Below are 22,329 nucleotides of genomic sequence, written 5' to 3' on the forward strand. Positions count from 1 at the left end.
TACGTTTGTATGGAAAAAATTTTTTTTTCATTCAATTAGAATTTCACAAGTACTTTTGAATCGTCAAAAGCATCTACCACTGGTTCGGAATGCCTTTCCTACAGACAATTTGTTTTTTTTTTTTTAATTGAGTTATTGTTAGGTAGTGGTATGGAACACAAAAACTCAATCTATAAGTTAAAAAAATATATTTACAAGACACTTTTTTACATTTTCCCATTCTTACACCTTTAGTTGTACAAAAATAACTTAAGTCTTTACATAAAATTGATGTACTTAAGTAGCTAATATTCATGCAAACTAGATCTAATCCACACAACTTGCCAAAATCCAACTTTAATTTATCAATCAAAGATCAATGATTACTAAAGATCTGATTCTGTCGACAACTAAATATCTACTCGCATCTTTTTCTTATCAAAGTATCTAAGAAAAGGACAATTTTTTTTTAATTTAAAATTGTCAAACCTCATGGTTTTAGGTAATTAGCAGTCTTGCGCAGTCTTTAATTTTGTAGTACAGCACTAAAATTTTCATGTAATCCATACTAATATTATAAATGCGAAAGTGTGTCTGTCTGTCTGTCTGTCTGTCTGCTACCCTTTCACGGCTCAACCGCTGAACCGATTTTAATGAAATTTTGTACAGACTTAGGATACATTCCGGGGAAGGACATAGGCTACTTTTTATCCCGGAAAAACAAACAGTTCCCGCGGGATTCCTAAATACTCATCCGCTTGATCGATTTGTATGAAATTTGGTACCGAGGTAGCTTGCGTCCCTGTTATTGACATAGGCAACTTTTTATCCCGGAAAATCAAATAGTTCCCACGGGATCTCTAAAAACCTAAATCCACGCGGACGAAGTCGCGGGCATCCTCTAGTTTAGAATAAATTCTTGCAGTTACATCTATAACTGGGTGCCAAAGTAAATAAAGCTTAGTTTGAGTTGTTAATTAAAAAAAAGACCAATTTCACTCCGTTCTGCAGGTAGGTGTTGCACATAAGGCTTACGTCAATAGCTGTCAGTGTAAATGATAGGGAAGTGCTGTATCCTGCCGCTGGACCAAGCGATGGAGAGACAGGCGCCATCTGTGAAGTTCTGCTGGAATGCCATAGTTGATGGCACTTCGTTGTCTATGCCGCTGATGAAACAACTGAAAAAAAAGAAGAAAAAAAACACTAATATTTGTGTAAACACTTATAAGATTTTAGTACTCTTTTTTTGAATTCTATGGCAAGTCACACAGAAATGAGCACTTTGTAATGAGCATAACTGCTAACTAGCGATCTCAGAAAGATGGCAAGCGCAGCGAGCGCATTTTTTTTTTGGGTAAAGCCAAAGACTATATTCAACTTATCAGAATAGATATTTAAAAATAAAGCTCTGACTGAGGAATACTGAGCGATAAAACGTACCTAGCTAGTTTTGGCGAACAATAGCTTTTGTCCGCGAATTTGTCTATGCAGATTAATGTTTTTTTAATGTATTATCCATCAGGATGCAAACCATCAATTAGTATTTGATATGCAGGCCATGAAGTAATTGGACCTAAGTTTGAAATCTATAGAATGGCATTTGTCTTTGCTCAGACTTGAGAATAGAAAAAGACCACATACAGTGGTTTCTGTAATAACTTACCATGGAGTAATGCTAAGTTGCATCATCAGCTGTGTAGTACAGAACACGGATATGAGGTGGGTCTCTTCATACAATATGGCGAGGTAGCTGCCAGATGGGTCCCAGCACATATCCAGTATGGGTCCTCCCACTGCTTCGCCAGAAGGCAGTTCGATTTTTGTTACGTCAAGAACTGGCTGGGCTTTACTGGCTTTTGCTCCTGAAAATAATGTTATAAAACAGACCATATTATTAAATACAAGATGATGCCCGCATATTCGTCCGCGTGGATTTAGGATTTTGAAAAATGCTATGGAAACTCTTTGGTTTTCCAGGACAAGTAGCCATCCAGTATCCACTCCTGGGATTTAAGCTTTCTCTATACCAAATTTCGGATAGGCTGTGAAATTTTTTACCATATGCTGTCTGTCTGTTACCTTTAACAGACAAACTTACTTTCACATCTTTACTTCTATTCTAATATAGTAGAAAGAGTGTGAATTTTGTGAGTTTGTATGTGGAAGGTAATCTTGCATCTCCAGAAAAATGGACATAGGCATTATGTATAACCCAAGCAGGCAGCTAACTATATAATATTACCTATGTATAAAAAGAAAAGCTGACTGACTGACTGACTGGCTGACTGATCTATCAACACACAGCTCAAACTACTGGATGAATCCAGGTGAAATTTAGCATGCAGATAGCTATTATGACAACCACATCCGCTAAGAAAGGATATTTGAAAATTCAACCTCTTAGAGGGTAAAATAGGGGTTTGAAGTTTGTGTAGTACCTACAGGCGGAGTCGCGGGCATAAACTAGTTTATCACACTAATATTATAAATGTGAAAGTTTGTGTATATGGATGTGTGTGTATGTTTGTTACTCTTTCACGCAAAAACTACTGAACGGATTTGGCCGAAATTTAAAATAGAGATAGATAATATTCTAGATAAGCACATAGGCTACTTTTTATCCCAGAAAATCAAAGAGTTTCCACGGAATTTCGAAAAACCTAAATCCGCGCGGACGAAGTAACGGACATCACCTATTTCATAATATTAGTACGGATTTGGCAACTCACCTTTCATTAAGCCAGAATTGCACAGTGCATAGACAATCGGTTCGCCCTTAGCAGCAAACAGCACCGTGTCGTTGGGTCCCCAGCACGCGGCCACCACGCGGCAGCCGCGCGCGCACCAGCGCTCCGGAGACCAGGACTGAGTGTCCCATACCCTGATATCATATAACAAAGAATGATGTGTTAAGTTAGCCGGCATATCCAATAAAAACCACTTGCCCATGAAATGAAAGCTTATATCATTTAAGCTTAAATTTTTATCATTGGCCAGAATGCTGTAAACTTCCACAGAAAAGAGATATCACCCCTGCAAGTACCACAAAAATGTGCAGTTTTTTAGTTCAGTGATTATTGCTGTACTTCAACCACTCCAGTATGTAGGTATACTGGAGTGGTTGAGCAATAATTAATCAATGAAGACATGAAAAAATTGTTTATACGCCCATTTAGTTAGAGTAACTGTAGGTCTATCAGCAATAAGCTAACAGATAGAACTCTATTGGCTATCAGGCCTGGGCCCATACAAAAATACCCATATTTCTTTATTTTATTTCATTTGATCCAACCGTTTACCAAATTCTCTAAATTATATCCAAATGTCTGCAGAATATAGGAGGTGACAATATATTTTGATACAGGAATACATACCTGAATATAATAGAAGATGTAGCAGCAAATATTTTGCTAGCACTCAGGGACCAGCGTGCAAACACAATGCCACCCCCAGCCACCCTCCGCAAGGGTATGGCAGCTTCCATGGCAACATCCCACACCAGCATAGAGGTGTCGGCTCCACAGCAGCTCACTAGGAGATCACCATTCGGAGACCAGCTCACATCTGTCACGGGACTGTGTCCAGATCTGAAATTGTTCCAATAAGACTTTTGAAAGTACATGCATAGTTTCATGTAGAAACATGTTAAATACTAGTTTGTGCAAAGGATTTTGTTAAAAATCCTGTGGGAGCTCTTTAATTTTCCCAGATAAAAAATAGTCCATATCCTTCTCCAGAATGGAAGTTCTTGAATATTCTTTTATCATGATCTGCACAGGTGTAGAGCTGTAAAGCTGTAATGCCAACAGACAGACGAGACACACTTTCACTATTAGTTTTGGATTATTCCAAAATTAATAGCCTCTACACATATTGCATGCGTGCAACTATTATTATGGTACTACATATGCATACTATTACAATATACCTTTATGCCATATGGTATAAAGGTATATTGTAATTGAATAGTGAATGTCAGCATAGTTTTAGCACACGTTTGTTAATATTATATGACTTGTAGAAAACAGCTTTAAAAGAGCATTTGAGTAGTAGATAATTTTAATTTGGGATAACTGTTTAACTTGATACATAGTTTTGAATAATTGATATAATCTCACCTCTTCAAAACTACAGCATTACTAGACGATGGCTTAGTAAACATAGAATTTGGGTCCACTGTCCACACAATCACACCTTGTTCACATCCAACTGCAATCTCAGATGCCGAGTATGGCCTCCAGCATAAAGACGACACGTGCCCTTGTGCCTTACATTTTAAAGTTGATACAAATGATACTTCTGAACAATATACCCGTACATTATCATCGGCTGTTGCTAATGCAATTTTTGTTGTATGGGGGTGCCAAGCGAGACATTTGACAGGGGAACTACCCCAGTTTCTTGTTCTCGAGTAATTTGACACGATTTTAGGTCCTATGTCCTTTAAATGTGGCTGCATGAAGTATCGTAATGCTGTGAACATGTTTGCCACTTTTAATGCATAAGACGCTGTCACAGCTAGCACGCGGCTTTCTCTGTTGATATTAGGATCAGCGGCCACACTTAGAGCTTCCAAAAACCCTTGTTTATACCACACACTTGTGATTTTCTTCAGTAAATTGTCTTCAACATCAACGTACATGGTTATGTTTTCGTCCGACAATCTGTGATGGTGTAAATCCTTAGTAACATTGATTTTGGGATGCTTTTTGATCTGAAACGTTCATTTAATTGATTATTACAGTTTTGTGAGTCTAATAGCAAGATTAAAGGCGATAACCTTACCGAGTTTGTAAATGTTGAAATATTTCCATATCGAACGTTTCCGCAGCAATACGCTTCGTTGATTTTACAAAAAGCAGTCTCCTCTGGTCCTGGCAAGTTAGGAAAACTATTGAAAATCGTCATTTTAATGTAAAAATATAATAATAACGGAACAACCGGTGAATTTATTTCAAAATTCAAGTTTTGCTTGGTTTTGCTTTTGAGGTGCTTTTGAGTTTGACGTGTGACATGTGTCAAGTTTGTTAATGTCAAACACGGACTAATAACACGGACTAGTGAACATAGACTACAAACACAGGTGTCTCGGAAGTCAGACACGTTTGTAGGTTTCTCATTGGTTTCTAGCCAATAAGCGATGAAAGCTAGAGTTCCGGTATTTAAATTATTAGATAAAATATGACTATTTTGTTAAGGTAGGTAGGTACCTACATCCGTACTCAGGGCAAGTATTTTCAGTGCAGGCAGTGCATTAAAGTAGAAAGTTTTGTGCTTTTGCCCTTTGCTCAGAACTAGTTACCTAAGGCACTTAAGTAACTCGTGCCTTTTACACTCATGTGCTTGCCGATTTTAGCCACAGGCCGTCGAATGCCCTGAACGTGTAAGCCATCATCATTAATCATCAACCCATCACCGGTTCATTACTGAACACGGGTCTCCCTCTCAGAGGGAGACCCGTGACCCGAGACCATAAGAATGGTTTGGCTCGTTTGGCTCATAGTCTACTACGCTGACAAGTGCGGATTGGCAGACTTCACACGTCTACCTTTGAGAACATTGTGGAGAATTCTCAGGCAGATTTTCTTACGATGTTTTCCTTCATCATTAAATCAAGATGTGATTATTCAATTGGTTTGCAATAAGTATAATATGCTTTATGTATATGGCGCAATATGCTACTTCGTAAATAGGTAGGTATAAGTTCAAGATTATAAAACATTATTGAAATAACTGCTAACATTTCCCATTTTTCCGCTTTGCATAATAAAGCAATAAAAAGAATTAAGAAATCTTTGTCTGCAGTTTCAAAGAAAAGTAAGTAATTTCGAGTTACGAATACCGAATGCCAAGATAAAAGGTTTTGCGTCCCAACGTATAATAACGTGCTTTCCGGAAATTTACAGCGGTTTTGAGAGATTTATTCTGAGTAAGGTGATTGTAGAGTAGGGTGACCATAATATTGAGAATACTTCGGCTTTCCGTTTGGTTCTGAAGCCAAGAATAGCATAGCACACCAGCTGTTTCCGTCCAATGTTCACCCATACATCTCTACTGTTTACCTATATTCGCAATAAAGAAAATTGAATTGAATTGAATTGCAACTGGGCATAGAGCTTTTCGAGAGGCGCCTAATCGCCAACCACAGCAGGTCGCCCGCATTCTAATCCACCCACTTTTTGCCGAGTCGTCAATCCAGCATACAACCAGAATGTTATCCAACGTAGAATGGTATTAAATTAAGTAGGTAGGTACTTAAATAAAATAAAAAATCGTTGAAAAATAATATAGTTACCTAAGCATATCTTCGTAAGATGATTTTTTTTCAGCCAGGTCATGGTTTGAAACCTCAATTGTTTAATAGTTTTGGAGGTGGAATGTGACTGGTCCTAAGTTCAAACTCTACCACTCTTTGCCTCACTAACTTAGTTATTTACCTCTAGGTAAGTCGCCTATGTACATTCAATTTAACAATGGGCAATAAAACATTTAAACCAATAAACAAACACTTAAACTATTGTCATGCCTTTTATTTGTACAAGTTTCGCTTAGTTGGAGAGGAATGGGAAATTAATCTTTAACATATCACTAAGCCACGATTCGCTTATTGCCAGTGACATGTATGTTCACTGAGTTACTTAGTGGTTAGAGCGTCGAAGCCAGAAGACGCAGGTTCAAAATTTGGTATGTATTTAAAAATAATCTAGAAATTTCCTTGAAGAGTAGGTAAAACACTATCACATAAAAGCTTAAGTAGGTATATTCAAAAACCTATTGTCAAAATGAGAAAAAATTAAGGAATAAGTATTGAAGTAATAGATGAACACAGAACTGCTAAAATCATAACCATTCCGTACGCCTTGATCGTAATCGAGCAAAAAAATTGGTTGTCTGTAAAGTCGGTTTACTGACGATAGTTGAACGTGACAACAAAGGCCGATTGTGCTTCTTTGTCGCTCGTTCCGCGCTCTCGCTTGCACTTCAAGCCTTACATGGAACGCCTCAGAGCGAGGTAACGCCGCATGAGTCATGTTTTTTCGTGCGTGCAGCCGGCTCTATCGAATTATAAGACGTTGTCACGTCAGAATATTAGTATCTAAACATTTATAGCAATCGCGTGGTTACCCTTGCGGAAAGGCAATTGATTTTGTACGCTATATACACGTGAGAGGTAACGGAAAATGCCTCTCAAATGTAGATTCAAGATCGCATCTTATCGCTGTAATAGTACTTACGTGTTTTTACCGTAAACCGTAGTTCATAACCATTTCGAAAGACGGCTTTTATTTTTCGTAAGTGTTAGGCTTCTTTTCCACTAGAGACGTGCTAATGCTACGTTATTAGAGGCGTGTGTAACATCCCCGACCATTTTCATCGCTCCACATAGCTAGGCATTGGTTTAAACAGGGTTCAATGAAGTTATGTTTTTTAAATGGAGGAATGCGTGCCATGGGAGGCTACAGATGGGAGCTACGAATGGGAGCTACGAATGGTGGTGTAATGTGTTGTAGCTTTGTGCCATCGTGGAAGCAAAAATTCGTTAAATCTCATAATTTGCGTGAAGAATGAGGAAGGAGTGAAGAATGAGGAAGATGCCTACTTATTTACTCCAAAAAAGAAAGGTATAGATACTGGATGCGAAATCACGAACTTATTATTGGATGCGCTTAGGTCGAGTCGCGCATCTATCTCACACAGCTAAGCTTTTTTTATTCCATTACAGGTTAGCTCTTTACTGCGACCTCACCTGGTGGTAAGTGATGATTAAATCTAAGATGAAAGCGGGTAACTATGGCAGTTTCATTAAACCCGTACCCCTGATCGGTTTCTACGCGGCATCGCTTGGCGGCACGGCTATGCTCTTCTTATTTGAATGAAAAACCGTGCTCATAAGTGGAATGACGATGAGTTGAAATTGAAGACATTTAGGTATGTTAAGATGAATGAAATAGTGAAGTAGGGAACATGCTAGGTAGGTGCATATTTTATCAATTTCCAATAATTCCGCTATGCATATTTCCCTGCGCTTTAGAAATGCAACAGGATATTAAAGGCTCCAGTGGGTCTAGACCCCTGGTATCTACGAGTATTCTATCACAAATATTTGATAACGCTCGTCTGCCGATAGGGAGTGCATTTCTCCGCATATTGGTTTTAAAATAAGCTCAGAAATTCGACTGAACAAATGTTGAAAGAGCAAATAAAGTCAGCTTCCACAAAATAATATGATTTACATAGCTGAAAAGTAAGTGCGAATATTTTTGATTTTTTTCCATAAGGGACTACGCTATAGGAGAGGTGGGTGAGGGGACATAGGGGATATAACAAGCGCCCCGTGCACAGACGGGACCTTGTGAAGACAAAATGTATGTAGTTGTAGGTATATTGTATAGAAGCAGGCGTTATTTGCGGAAGTCCATGAACCAAAATGCTTAATTTGCTTGCAGATTATCGCATGCTGCATGTCGCACCTTACAGATTTGTCTGGTTTAGCGGATTATAGCAGATTAAGCTTTTGGCTCCTTGTAAAAAATATATGGTGTATTGGTACGAAAGGGTGCGCGGCAGGCGCTTGCGCTTGTTGCATTTCGTTCCATAGAGTGCTATACATTAATGTCTTCATAAGTAACGTCTACGCGCCCGGGGAGCTTGACGTATTATCAAGTCTCTAATATTATACAGAGAAACTAGCGTGCCGTAGTAATTGAGTAGGTAATTGTAGGACTTTTTTTAACCCCCGACCCAAAAAGAGGGGTGTTATAAGTTTGACGTGTGTATCTGTGTATCTGTCTGTGGCATCGTAGCGCCTAAACGAATGAACCGATTTTATTTTAGTTTTTTTTTATTTGAAAGGTGGCTTGATCGAGAGTGTTCTTAGCTATAATCCAAGAAAATTGGTTCAGCCGTTTAAAAATTATCAGCTCTTTTCTAGTTTTCTTGTAACTTTGTAACAGACCGTTAGGTTCATAATATTATGTCAATTATTGACGAATGACTGAATCTGTCAAGATGAACGTTGCATTATTATTTATTTGAAAATTATGTTTTAGAAATCTCAAATAGGTACTTTGTCGGGGGTGTTATAAATTTTTAATTTACACTTGTTTAGAAATGTGCTTTACACTTCGCTCGCACGTGATTTTTAGAGCAGAGCTATTAAAACTATTTTTGGAGAAAATATTTAATGAGATAAAATTGTTTGCTAGGGAGGGAGGTTTACACAAATCGTGTGCTGACAGGCCAGTGTTCCGGTAGTAGTTACAGTAATTAAGGACGTATTTGCACACTTGTATAGATTTTCGGTACGCTTTGTGGCTAAAATATACTAAGTAAATTGGAACTACAGATTGCTAAAAATAGATTGGTCCTTTATCTCCAGAGATCGAGTAATTTTTTGATAAAATCATTAATTTTGATACTATAAGAACGATTTTCCTTCACCTCTTCCACGCAGAATTAACGATTTAGGGTCAAGTTTAGGTACATTTTTCTCAGTTTACGTACGGATTTTATTCTTCTAATAAATATTTTCCGTTAGCACATAATGTGTACCTCAAAATGTGAGATTATTATATTAATAGTATTATAAAAATAAATAAAAACATCGTGTATAAATTTTTCACGTATTTTGCTTCAACCGCAAACCTTAATACAGTGCACTAAGGGTTATTTTGATATTGGGCAGGCAATGGTATGATTTCAAAATTATATCAGTCAGCGGCCAGCCGCCTTCGTGGGTGGTCTCTGCGTCGGTTGCTATAATTTTTTGATGTGGAAAAGATCGCTGTACGAACACAAAATAGTTCGACAAAACCCTAACTGATATTTATAGGTACTTATTCCGTGATTGTGCTGATATTTTGGCAAGGTAAGATAATAATGATAATATTATGTACCTATTATCACATTTTATCGTTAGCTGGATTTTTTTCTTGAGCATGATAGTGATCTGATAGTGAACTTCGAAGGCTGCGACAGGAACTTGAAGACTAGAAGAACTAGATGTGTCCAGTTTGGGCTCGTTTTCTTAGTCATGACGAGATCTTACCTCCGGATTTGTGGAGTGACCTGATGGTATACCTCGAAAGTCACTATTGGAACTCGGAGACGAATAGAGCTAGGTGTTTCGAGTTTGGGCTCATTTTCTTAGTCATGATGAGATCTTACCTCCGGATTTGTGGAGTGACCTGATGGTATACCTCGGAAGTCACTATTGGAACTCGGAGACGAATAGAGCTAGGTGTTTCGAGTTTGGGCTCATTTTCTTAGACATGATGAGGTCTTACCTCCGGATTTGTGGAGTGACCTGATGGTATACCTCGGAAGTCACTATTGGAACTCGGAGACGAATAGAGCTAGGTGTTTCGAGTTTGGGCTCATTTTCTTAGTCATGATGAGATCTTACCTCCGGATTTGTGGAGTGACCTGATGGTATACCTCGAAAGTCACTATTGGAACTCGGAGACGAATAGAGCTAGGTGTTTCGAGTTTGGGCTCATTTTCTTAGTCATGATGAGATCTTACCTCCGGATTTGTGGAGTGACCTGATGGTATACCTCGGAAGTCACTATTGGAACTCGGAGACGAATAGAGCTAGGTGTTTCGAGTTTGGGCTCATTTTCTTAGTAATGATGAGATCTTACCTCCGGATTTGTGGAGTGACCTGATGGTATACCTCGGAAGTCACTATTGGAACTCGGAGACGAATAGAGCTAGGTGTTTCGAGTTTGGGCTCATTTTCTTAGTCAGGATGAGATCTTACCTCCGGATTTGTGGAGTGACCTGATGGTATACCTCGGAAGTCACTATTGGAACTCGGAGACGAATAGAGCTAGGTGTTTCGAGTTTGGGCTCATTTTCTTAGTCATGATGAGATCTTACCTCCGGATTTGTGGAGTGACCTGATGGTATACCTCGGAAGTCACTATTGGAACTCGGAGACGAATAGAGCTAGGTGTTTAGAGTTTGGGCTCATTTTCTTAGTAATGATGAGATCTTACCTCCGGATTTGTGGAGTGACCTGATGGTATACCTCGGAAGTCACTATTGGAACTCGGAGACGAATAGAGCTAGGTGTTTCGAGTTTGGGCTCATTTTCTTAGTCATGATGAGATCTTACCTCCGGATTTGTGGAGTGACCTGATGGTATACCTCGAAAGTCACTATTGGAACTCGGAGACGAATAGAGCTAGGTGTTTCGAGTTTGGGCTCATTTTCTTAGTCATGATGAGATCTTACCTCCGGATTTGTGGAGTGACCTGATGGTATACCTCGGAAGTCACTATTGGAACTCGGAGACGAATAGAGCTAGGTGTTTCGAGTTTGGGCTCATTTTCTTAGTAATAATGAGATCTTACCTCCGGATTTGTGGAGTGACCTGATGGTATACCTCGGAAGTCACTATTGGAACTCGGAGACGAATAGAGCTAGGTGTTTCGAGTTTGGGCTCATTTTCTTAGTCATGATGAGATCTTACCTCCGGATTTGTGGAGTGACCTGATGGTATACCTCGGAAGTCACTATTGGAACTCGGAGACGAATAGAGCTAGGTGTTTCGAGTTTGGGCTCATTTTCTTAGTAATGATGAGATCTTACCTCCGGATTTGTGGAATGACCTGATGGTATACCTCGGAAGTCACTATTGGAACTCGGAGACGAATAGAGCTAGGTGTTTCGAGTTTGGGCTCATTTTCTTAGTCATGATGAGGTCTTACCTCCGGATTTGTGGAGTGACCTGATGGTATACCTCGGAAGTCACTATTGGAACTCGGAGACGAATAGAGCTAGGTGTTTCGAGTTTGGGCTCATTTTCTTAGTAATGATGAGATCTTACCTCCGGATTTGTGGAGTGACCTGATGGTATACCTCGGAAGTCACTATTGGAACTCGGAGACTAATAGAGCTAGGTGTTTCGAGTTTGGGCTCATTTTCTTAGTAATGATGAGATCTTACCTCCGGATTTGTGGAGTGACCTGATGGTATACCTCGGAAGTCACTTTTGGAACTCGGAGACGAATAGAGCTAGATGTTTCGAGTTTGGGCTCATTTTCTTAGTCATGATGAGATCTTACCTCCGGATTTGTGGAGTGACCTGATGGTATACCTCGGAAGTCACTATTGGAACTCGGAGACGAATAGAGCTAGGTGTTTCGAGTTTGGGCTCATTTTCTTAGTCATGATGAGATGTTACCTCCGGATTCGTGAAGTGACCTGATGGTATACCTCGGATGTCACTATTGGAACTCGGAGACGAATAAAGCTAGCTGTTTCGAGTTCGGGCTCATTTTCTTAGTCATGATGAGATCTTACCTCCGGATTTGTGGAGTGACCTGATGGTATACCTCGGAAGTCACTATTGGAACTTACAAAACGAGCTCAAACTCATAACATCTAACTCTACTCGACTCGAAAGTCCAATAGTGGCTTTTGAAGTATACCTTCAGAGCACTCCAACAAGTTTCAAGGTATAATCTCGTCATAACTAACAAAACGAGCCCAAACTCGAAACACCTAGCTCTATTCGTCTCCGAGTTCCAATAGTGACTTTCGAGGTATACCATCAGGTCACTCCACAAATCCGGAGGTAAGATCTCATCATGACTAAGAAAATGAGCCCAAACTCGAAACACCTAGCTCTATTCGTCTCCGAGTTCCAATAGTGACTTCCGAGGTATACCATCAGGTCACTCCACAAATCCGGAGGTAAGATCTCATCATAACTAAGAAAATGAGCCCAAACTCGAAACACCTAGCTCTATTCGTCTCCGAGTTCCAATAGTGACTTCCGAGGTATACCATCAGGTCACTCCACAAATCCGGAGGTAAGATCTCGTCATGACTAAGAAAATGAGCCCAAACTCGAAACACCTAGCTCTATTCGTCTCCGAGTTCCAATAGTGACTTTCGATGATACCATCAGGTCACTCCACAAATCCGGAGGTAAGATCTCATCATGACTAAGAAAATGAGTCCAAACTCGAAACACCTAGCTCTATTCGTCTTCGAGTTCCAATAGTGACTTCCGAGGTGTACCATCAGGTCACTCCACCAATCCGGAGGTAAGATCTCTTCATGACTAAGAAAATGAGCCCAAACTCGAAACACCTAGCTCTATTCGTCTCCGAGTTCCAATAGTGACTTCCGAGGTATACCATCAGGTCACTCCACAAATCCGGAGGTAAGATCTCATCATAACTAAGAAAATGAGCCCAAACTCGAAACACCTAGCTCTATTCGTCTCCGAGTTCCAATAGTGACTTCCGAGGTATACCATCAGGTCACTCCACAAATCCGGAGGTAAGATCTCGTCATGACTAAGAAAATGAGCCCAAACTCGAAACACCTAGCTCTATTCGTCTCCGAGTTCCAATAGTGACTTCCGAGGTATACCATCAGGTCACTCCACAAATCCGGAGGTAAGATCTCGTCATGACTAAGAAAATGAGCCCAAACTCGAAACACCTAGCTCTATTCGTCTCCGAGTTCCAATAGTGACTTTCGATGATACCATCAGGTCACTCCACAAATCCGGAGGTAAGATCTCATCATGACTAAGAAAATGAGCCCAAGCTCGAAACACCTAGCTCTATTCGTCTCCGAGTTCCAATAGTGACTTCCGAGGTGTACCATCAGGTCACTCCACCAATCCGGAGGTAAGATCTCTTCATGACTAAGAAAATGAGCCCAAACTCGAAACACCTAGCTCTATTCGTCTCCGAGTTCCAATAGTGACTTCCGAGGATACCATCAGGTCACTCCACAAATCCGGAGGTAAGATCTCATCATGACTAAGAAAATGAGTCCAAACTCGAAACACCTAGCTCTATTCGTCTCCGAGTTCCAATAGTGACTTCCAAAGTATACCATCAGGTCACTCCACAAATCCGGAGGTAAGATCTCATCATGACTAAGAAAATGAGCCCAAACTCGAAACACCTAGCTCTATTCGTCTCCGAGTTCCAATAGTGACTTCCGAGGTATACCATCAGGTCACTCCACAAATCCGGAGGTAAGATCTCATCATGACTAAGAAAATGAGCCCAAACTCGAAACACCTAGCTCTATTCGTCTCCGAGTTCCAATAGTGACTTTCGAGGTATACCATCAGGTCACTCCACAAATCCGGAGGTAAGATCTCATCATGACTAAGAAAATGAGCCCAAACTCGAAACACCTAGCTCTATTCGTCTCCGAGTTCCAATAGTGACTTCCGAGGTATACCATCAGGTCACTCCACAAATCCGGAGGTAAGATCTCATCATGACTAAGAAAATGAGCCCAAACTCGAAACACCTAGCTCTATTCGTCTCCGAGTTCCAATAGTGACTTCCGAGGTATACCATCAGGTCACTCCACAAATCCGGAGGTAAGATCTCATCATAACTAAGAAAATGAGCCCAAACTCGAAACACCTAGCTCTATTCGTCTCCGAGTTCCAATAGTGACTTCCGAGGTATACCATCAGGTCACTCCACAAATCCGGAGGTAAGATCTCGTCATGACTAAGAAAATGAGCCCAAACTCGAAACACCTAGCTCTATTCGTCTCCGAGTTCCAATAGTGACTTTCGATGATACCATCAGGTCACTCCACAAATCCGGAGGTAAGATCTCATCATGACTAAGAAAATGAGTCCAAACTCGAAACACCTAGCTCTATTCGTCTTCGAGTTCCAATAGTGACTTCCAAAGTATACCATCAGGTCACTCCACAAATCCGGAGGTAAGATCTCATCATGACTAAGAAAATGAGCCCAAGCTCGAAACACCTAGCTCTATTCGTCTCCGAGTTCCAATAGTGACTTCCGAGGTGTACCATCAGGTCACTCCACAAATCCGGAGGTAAGATCTCTTCATGACTAAGAAAATGAGCCCAAACTCGAAACACCTAGCTCTATTCGTCTCCGAGTTCCAATAGTGACTTCCGAGGATACCATCAGGTCACTCCACAAATCCGGAGGTAAGATCTCATCATGACTAAGAAAATGAGTCCAAACTCGAAACACCTAGCTCTATTCGTCTCCGAGTTCCAATAGTGACTTCCAAAGTATACCATCAGGTCACTCCACAAATCCGGAGGTAAGATCTCATCATGACTAAGAAAATGAGCCCAAACTCGAAACACCTAGCTCTATTCGTCTCCGAGTTCCAATAGTGACTTCCGAGGTATACCATCAGGTCACTCCACAAATCCGGAGGTAAGATCTCATCATGACTAAGAAAATGAGCCCAAACTCGAAACACCTAGCTCTATTCGTCTCCGAGTTCCAATAGTGACTTTCGAGGTATACCATCAGGTCACTCCACAAATCCGGAGGTAAGATCTCATCATGACTAAGAAAATGAGCCCAAACTCGAAACACCTAGCTCTATTCGTCTCCGAGTTCCAATAGTGACTTCCGAGGTATACCATCAGGTCACTCCACAAATCCGGAGGTAAGATCTCATCATGACTAAGAAAATGAGCCCAAACTCGAAACACCTAGCTCTATTCGTCTCCGAGTTCCAATAGTGACTTCCGAGGTATACCATCAGGTCACTCCACAAATCCGGAGGTAAGATCTCATCATGACTAAGAAAATGAGCCCAAACTCGAAACACCTAGCTCTATTCGTCTCTGAGTTCCAGTAGTAGGTTCCAAAGTATGCAATTTCATCAAGTCGGGAGGTAATGTAATGCTATCCTTCTCAGATTATTTTAGTCATAGTAGGAGCTCATAATTTCATAAGCATGGAAATGTTGTTCATTGCCAAGAAGTCATGGTGAAATATTTCATCATCAGACCCTTAGTCTGTAGGCACTGTTCTACTTACTGTATTATTGTCAAGATACATATTTAAAAAAAAAACTGTTAAAAAAAAATAGATGACCAAATATAAAATAAAATAAAAATATAAAAGTATCAAAATCAAGTCGATTCACTCATTTTGACGCAGCTGTGTGCGTGTGGGCAGTGTACTTATGTAGTAGTGCAATTTTGATACCTATTCATTTTGCAAAGACGTCCTTAAAAGGGGTCGTTTCGACATCAATGATTACGTCAGTTCGCATGTAAGAAGGGTCGGGGGTAGTGGCCTTAGCTTTTAAACTTTCTAAGTAGTTATTCGTGTTCTTTTACCGTGAACAAAGACTAGATTTAATCTCAAGTTTCATAGCAATTTATACAAACTATCCTTTCTTATTTAATCTAGAAGTCTCATTACGGAGGATAACGTCGAAAGGACTGATATAAGATAATGAATTTTTGAAAGCATTCAGTTTGAACAAAGAGATCCCGTGCTGGATCTGCATTTTGTTTTAAAAGTTAAAACTATTTCTTGCTACCGATCTACATTGGCAAGATAAGGCAAGATAAATTCAGCACGGGCGTTCATATGGAAAATTACTTTTAACCCCAGACCCAAAAAGAGGGGTGTTAAGTGTATCTGTGTACCTATCTATCTGTGCCCTGTGGCATCGTGGCTCCCAAACGAATGAACCGATTTTAATTTAGTTTTTTTAATTTAAAAGGTGGCTTGATCGAGAGTGTTCTTAGCTATAATCCAAGAAGATCGGTTCAGCCGTTTGAAAGTTATCAGCTCTTTTTTAGTTACTAAAACCTTCACTTGCCGGGGGTGTTATAAATTTTTAATTTACACTTGTTATATATTACTGTTTTCTTCCAGATAACAGTGGTGTTTATTATGAAATTCCTTGTAATATTCATAATATTCATTGCATCCGAGAGAATATCTCTCGCAAAACACAGTCCCCGGTGGCTGTCCTCGGGGAGACGAACAATTATACTGCTTGGAAATAACAGTTTATACTATTTCTATAATTTTAAGGTATATATAATAATATATATAACAGTTGCAGTTGCAATAGTGAGTAAATAAATCAATAATAAACACGAAAGTTTATATGTGTGTGTATGTGTGGGTATGTCTGTGCGTGTGTGTGTTTGTGTGTGTGTGTTTTTGTTACTCTTTTACGTAAAGAATATTGGACGGATTTGGCTGAAATTTGGATTAACACGTAGGCTAATTTTTATCCCGGAAAATCAAAGAGTTCCCACAAGATTTTTAAAAAACTAAATCCACGTGGATGAATTCGCGGGGGTCATCTAGTATTAAATATGACTAGATTTAGATTATTGCTTTGGTTTTCAGATTTTGTGCTACACTAGGTAAATTGGCAGAGTGAATTACTATTGGCCCCACTACTTAATTTATTTTGTTTCAGGGCGAATTAAATACTTTGGTTCTGGTCATCCACTATAAACCTATGTATAGAAGTAGAAAGGCCACTCACGCCAGCGTGGAATACGGCCCAGGGTCGTTCAAGCGCGGTCAGGCGAAAAATCCGCCAGAGTATCTAATTACGAGATTCCAAAAACTTTTGGCTATGAAAAAGAAAATGGAAGAAAAAATCGACAGTAAACCTTTTTTTAAATGATGCCTCGTAATTACTTAACTCTATTGTAGCTGAAAACGTAGTAAGTACTTAAGTATCCATTGCTGGTCCAGTACTGAGAGCGCTTAGGCCATAGTCTGCCACGCCGCGATGGATCAGTGCGGATTGGCAGATTTCACACACCTTTGCGCTTTGAGAACATTGTGATGAATTCTCAGGCATGCAGCTTTCCTCACGAAATTACAGACAGACACTCAGTTTTATTTATTAGTATATAGATACGACGCAGAGAGGGATTAGGTGGAGAGAGGAATAGATCATCTTTTGTTCTCAGTAGTTAGTCGTTACGCTCTTGACAGACCCATCCGCTTCGTCGTGGTCGTCACTGCAGTCCTCACTTGCTCTGTCCATCTCATGGACGATCTACTAATATGTGCTCTGGTACCCTCTATCTACTCTTCCTTGCACTACTAGACGTTCAATGGAGACTTCGTCGCATCTGGGTCGTACGTGACGGATTGAGATGGCAATCGGGGTATGAGGCGAAGGGCGCCCCAGTCACCCGCACTCACCCGCAGCGGTGCGGAGGCTGTGCGGGTGTGCGGGGCGTACCCACCCCGGTTGCGCACTATAAGGTATTCCAATCGAAAGGATACCTAGGTAGTTTAACATAAGAAACAAATGAAATTAACGTGAGGAACTAAGGTATTATTTCTGTAAGTATAATTAACGCTCCCTCTAATAATCCCTCCCTCGATAATGAGTACCGGGATGGGATAAGAAAACGAACTTTTAAACTGTTACGTCCGAACAAAGAGATCCGACACTGAATCTGCATTTTGCTTACAACTAATTTTGCTTCATGGTCTTTAGAGGGTGACCAAGTTTTGATTTTATTAATGGAATTGATCATCATCATTATTGTCAACCGGTATATGTCCACGGTTAGACATAGGTCCACACACGTGGCGTGTGTCCACTGTAGGACACACGCCACGCTCTTGCATCGGCTAAATCCAGCGGCGCCCTGCGACTCATTTTCGACAACGATAATCGTATCTAGAAGCTAACTGTTCCTATCCTATTGGATGCGGTCTCATTGACTTTGTCTTCACGATCAGTCGTGACGTTTCATATCGTCATTAACATCTTACGTGACCATGTTCAAAGTGGGGCGTGGGCCGATCTCGGAGGCACCGTCCGACGTCCACTTCCAAAAATAAATTCTAGTCTTGTTTTGAATATAATAATTTCCTCTCTCGAGGTCGTCCACGCGGACCCTTTCGGGTCCCGGGGTGACTGTTCAGGGCGATGGCCCTCTTCAGTGGTGGCTACGCCGCCTGCGACTGCGGGCGGGGCACGGGGTTGGACCACTGGTCTGGGTGTCAATTCCGGATTGTCATGTCCGGTAGTGGCCGCACGGCAGTGCGATCGAGCCCGCGGATGTTCGCGAGCGATCGGTTACTGCGGCGGCGTGGGATGTCCGTGAGGCTAACGCCCGCGGCTCGGCGAGGTCGAGCCCGCCGGCGATGTTTCGGCGAGCGCCCGTCAGCCAGCGGCGGGGAAGCAGTGGTGTCTTTTCAGGTAGTCAGGTCACGTGGCAGACCTAACTTGTCCGGCGGACGCCGATGGTATGGCGCGATGCCCCGCAGGTGCTGGGCTTGCGCTCCATCAGCGCGCGCGAACATCGAGGTGCTCAGGCGGCGAACGTGGTCGTCGAGGCTCTCCATGCGCAGGTCCCTGGAGATGACCGCGTTCCGTACGAAGCGTGGAGCTCCGGCGATGGTGCGGAGCGCTAGCGACTGCTGCGCCCGCAGCGACTTGCGGTCCGTTTCGCTTAGTAGCGCGTACCAAGCTGGGGCCGCGTAAGTGAGTCGCGTGCGGACGTACGTCTTGTAGACGCACAGCCTCGTACGGAGATGCAGGTGGGACGCCAGCACTGGGCGCAAGAGAGCCCGTGCGGCGCGCGTCTGCGTGACCACGTTCTTCACGTGGGATCGCATCTTGAGTCCCCTATCGATGGTCACCCCCAGGTATTTAGCCGAGGGCGTCCACTCGATGGTCTCTCCTAAGAGCGATACCCGAGGCGGCGGGGCAGTCCGCCCGAAGGATACCGCCTGAGTCTTCGCCACGTTGACCTTCAGCCTCCAGTCATTCAGCCAAGCGGGAAGTGCATCCAGTGCACGCTGCATTTTGATCGCCGCGTGCGGTCCTTTGATCGACTTTGTTATGAATGCAGCGTCGTCGGCGTACAACGCCAGCATGGCGTCGCCGACCACTGGGATGTCGTCCGTGTATCTGCCATAGCAGACGGGCGACAGGCAGCTTCCCTGAGGCACACCGGCTCGGATGGGGCGCTCCGTGGACAGGGCGTCTTCAACCGCCACTTGAAAACGTCTGTCTTGCAAAAAGGTGGCCACAGTCTTGACTACTCGACGAGGAATAGTAGACGTGGACAGCTTGTAGATGAGCCCGGTGTGCCAGACGCGATCGAACGCCTTCTCCATGTCGAGGAATACTGCAATGCACCGCTCTCGCTTGTTCATGGCGGCAGCGAGATGGTGCAGTACCCTCGAGACTTGGAGCGTGGTGGAGTGTTCGGTACGGAAGCAGAACTGTTCGTCGCGTGGCTGAATATGAGGCGTGATGTGCAGCAACAGCAACTTCTCGAAGACTTTCGAGATCGTCGACAGCAGCGTGATGGGACGGTAGCTCCCAGGCTGCATTGAAAAAATTTCATACAACAGGTTACAGGTCATTCAGTTCGCCCGAGTCTTCATAGCGTCATGCTAAAACTTGGATGAATTGAATAGTGACATCTAGCGGTGAATTGCAAAAATAAAACTGTACAAACTAAATAAAATGGAAATGAATTGTTGTATTTTTAGGAAGCTACGTAACTTAAGTTCATAACGCATGAAAAAGGTAGGTGCTTAGGTGCTAAAGTTTAGAGTTTACTCTAAACAATGGATTTAGGAGAAAAAATGATAGATAGAACAGTCAATGACCTCTATGCATATATTGCCTATGCACTAGATGGGTCATATTTTCGAACCTTAGATTGTTATTGGGCTATTAAAGAATAATTATTTTCGAACAAAAATCTTGTACTTATGTCATAATTAGTAGGTACGACACTTGCCAATCAAGATATATAAGCAAAGCAAAAGCAAGTTGCAGCTAGGTTGCAGCCCACAATTTTTTTATTATCCGGAATGACCCGTCTAAAGTATAGGCATCGATGTATTTAGTGAGCCGGCGACGAGTTGATCATAATGATGATGATGATTTTGATAAAGTTTAAATGTCTCGTATCTTATAATTTAAAAACCGTGGTTACACTACAAACTACACAGTAAAGGTCGTAGCCGACTTACACGACTCCGCACCCACCCAACCAAAGTATGAGCATTCAAAGATGCACTTTACAATAACAACACAAAATAGCAGACAGCGCGCGGTAAGCGAGTTTGCGGCAACCTTGCCCCTCAGTTATTAGTTGACATCTTGCGTACAGCGTACTTCAAGACAGCGGCCCGTACGCTGTGAGCGCAGCGTCTGTCCGCTTGAAGCGTGCTAACGGTCGGCGTACGTGCGCGGTTGGAGAGAGGCCGGCCGCCGTCATCCGCTCGCCGTACTAGAGGGCGGCTAGCTGCAGGCGCGGGGGCAGCGAGTTGTCTACTAGCTACGAGTATACCTACAGGTGGTGTTATGCAGGAGCTGTGTTGCAGCTGGGTCGTGTAAGTGGGCAACGACCTTAATAAGTATAAGATAGCTGTACAGTGTAGAGCTGCAGCGACACTAATCTGATTAGAAGAGAGGACGCGATGTCTTGAAACCGTTTAGTTCCATTCAGCTGTGACACTGATAAACCGTGCGGTGAGGATGCACCTGGTTGTTTACTAAATTAAATGAGAATGCATTTCCCTATTACGTAGCAGGGTTGTCAAAGCCTAAAGATGTCTTACCTGTGATGACGTATGGCGCTGAAATGTGGACACTGACAGTTGGCCTTGTCCACAAGTACAAAGTCGATCAGCGTGCTATGGAGCGGGATATGTTAGATGTCTCTTTGAGGAGCAAAGTACCTACGTAACGAGGAAATCCGTACCAAAGTAACCAACATAGGTCAACGAATTAGTCAGCTGAAGTTGCAGTGGGTAGGCCATGTCGTAGTACCGACCGCTGGGGCAGACGTGTTCTGGAGTGGAGACCGCGTATCAGCAAGCGGGGACGACCTCCAAACCGCTGGACCGACGACCTTAAGAAGGTAATGGGAAGGGGGTGGATGAGAAAGGCGTACGACCGTGTGTGGTGGCGCGCTCTTGGGAAGGCCTATTTCCAGCGACCAGTAGTGGACGCAAACATGCTGATTGATTGATAGTAAGGTTGTATTCAAAACGTTGAAGAACTATTTTGCTCCTTTGTGCATACTTCTTTACTTAATATAGTTAGTACATAGTAGTTTAGTCCTCATTCTCTTTAAAAATGAAGAAGTATGCGTTTTGAGAACTTTTGGAAACTGGAGCGAAGTCGGGGCAGGTCAGCAAGTAGTTGTACATTGTATAGTACGCGACAGATCGAGATGGCGATCGGGGTATGAGGCAGGGGGGATGCTCCGCATACTACGTCACCCGCGCTAGCCCGCACCGGGTTAGCGCGGGGGATGTGCGTGTGTGCGAGCGTCCGATTGCCATCTTGACCTATCGCGTACTATACATAGAATACACATAGAATATCATCTGCAAAAGACATGTGACGACAATATGAACGAGTACGTATCCTGACAGTAATTTATTTCAATTATCCTGTCTCCCGTAGAGACAAAGAATAATTAAAGTTATTGTACCAGATCTGGCACCAGATTTTTTTTGTCACCAATCCTTTAGCCATCTACCTTGATATATGACAAATATATGAGACTGAGAGGGTGGACCATGGACTTGGGGTAACTAGG

The 22,329-nt window shown here is 42.1% G+C and overlaps 1 protein-coding gene and 1 long non-coding RNA gene across 2 annotated transcripts; one reads left to right on the plus strand and one right to left on the minus strand.

Moving 5' to 3' along the window:
* Positions 1–773: 773 nt before the first annotated feature.
* LOC123874068 (aladin-like) lies at positions 774–4,968 on the minus strand. The gene is made up of 6 exons (XM_045919240.1): positions 4,765–4,968; positions 4,098–4,693; positions 3,354–3,566; positions 2,709–2,860; positions 1,643–1,841; positions 774–1,157 (listed from the first exon to the last, which is right to left on the minus strand). Exons 1-6 carry the CDS (start codon positions 4,885–4,887, stop codon positions 1,016–1,018), a joined length of 1,425 nt encoding a protein of 474 aa, XP_045775196.1. The 5' UTR covers positions 4,888–4,968; the 3' UTR covers positions 774–1,015.
* Positions 4,969–7,099: 2,131 nt separating this feature from the next.
* LOC123874074 lies at positions 7,100–17,408 on the plus strand. Its single transcript, XR_006797825.1, has 4 exons — positions 7,100–7,271; positions 7,703–7,732; positions 16,643–16,804; positions 17,202–17,408. It is a non-coding gene; the product is annotated as an uncharacterized LOC123874074 (long non-coding RNA).
* The last annotated feature ends 4,921 nt before the right edge of the window (positions 17,409–22,329 follow it).

Source organism: Maniola jurtina, chromosome 17, assembly GCF_905333055.1.
Source record: "Maniola jurtina chromosome 17, ilManJurt1.1, whole genome shotgun sequence".
In the NCBI taxonomy this organism is placed as follows: Eukaryota; Metazoa; Arthropoda; class Insecta; order Lepidoptera; family Nymphalidae; genus Maniola; species Maniola jurtina.

Excerpts from the sequence above, each read along its gene's own strand:
- LOC123874068 (XM_045919240.1), bottom strand. The coding sequence starts at position 4,887 with ATGACGATTTTCAATAGTTTTCCTAACTTGCCAGGACCAGAGGAGACT. Across the intron at positions 4,694-4,764 it reads TTTCAACATTTACAAACTCG|ATCAAAAAGCATCCCAAAAT; the intron begins GTAAGGTTATCG and ends TGAACGTTTCAG. Across the intron at positions 3,567-4,097 it reads AATGCTGTAGTTTTGAAGAG|ATCTGGACACAGTCCCGTGA; the intron begins GTGAGATTATAT and ends GAACAATTTCAG.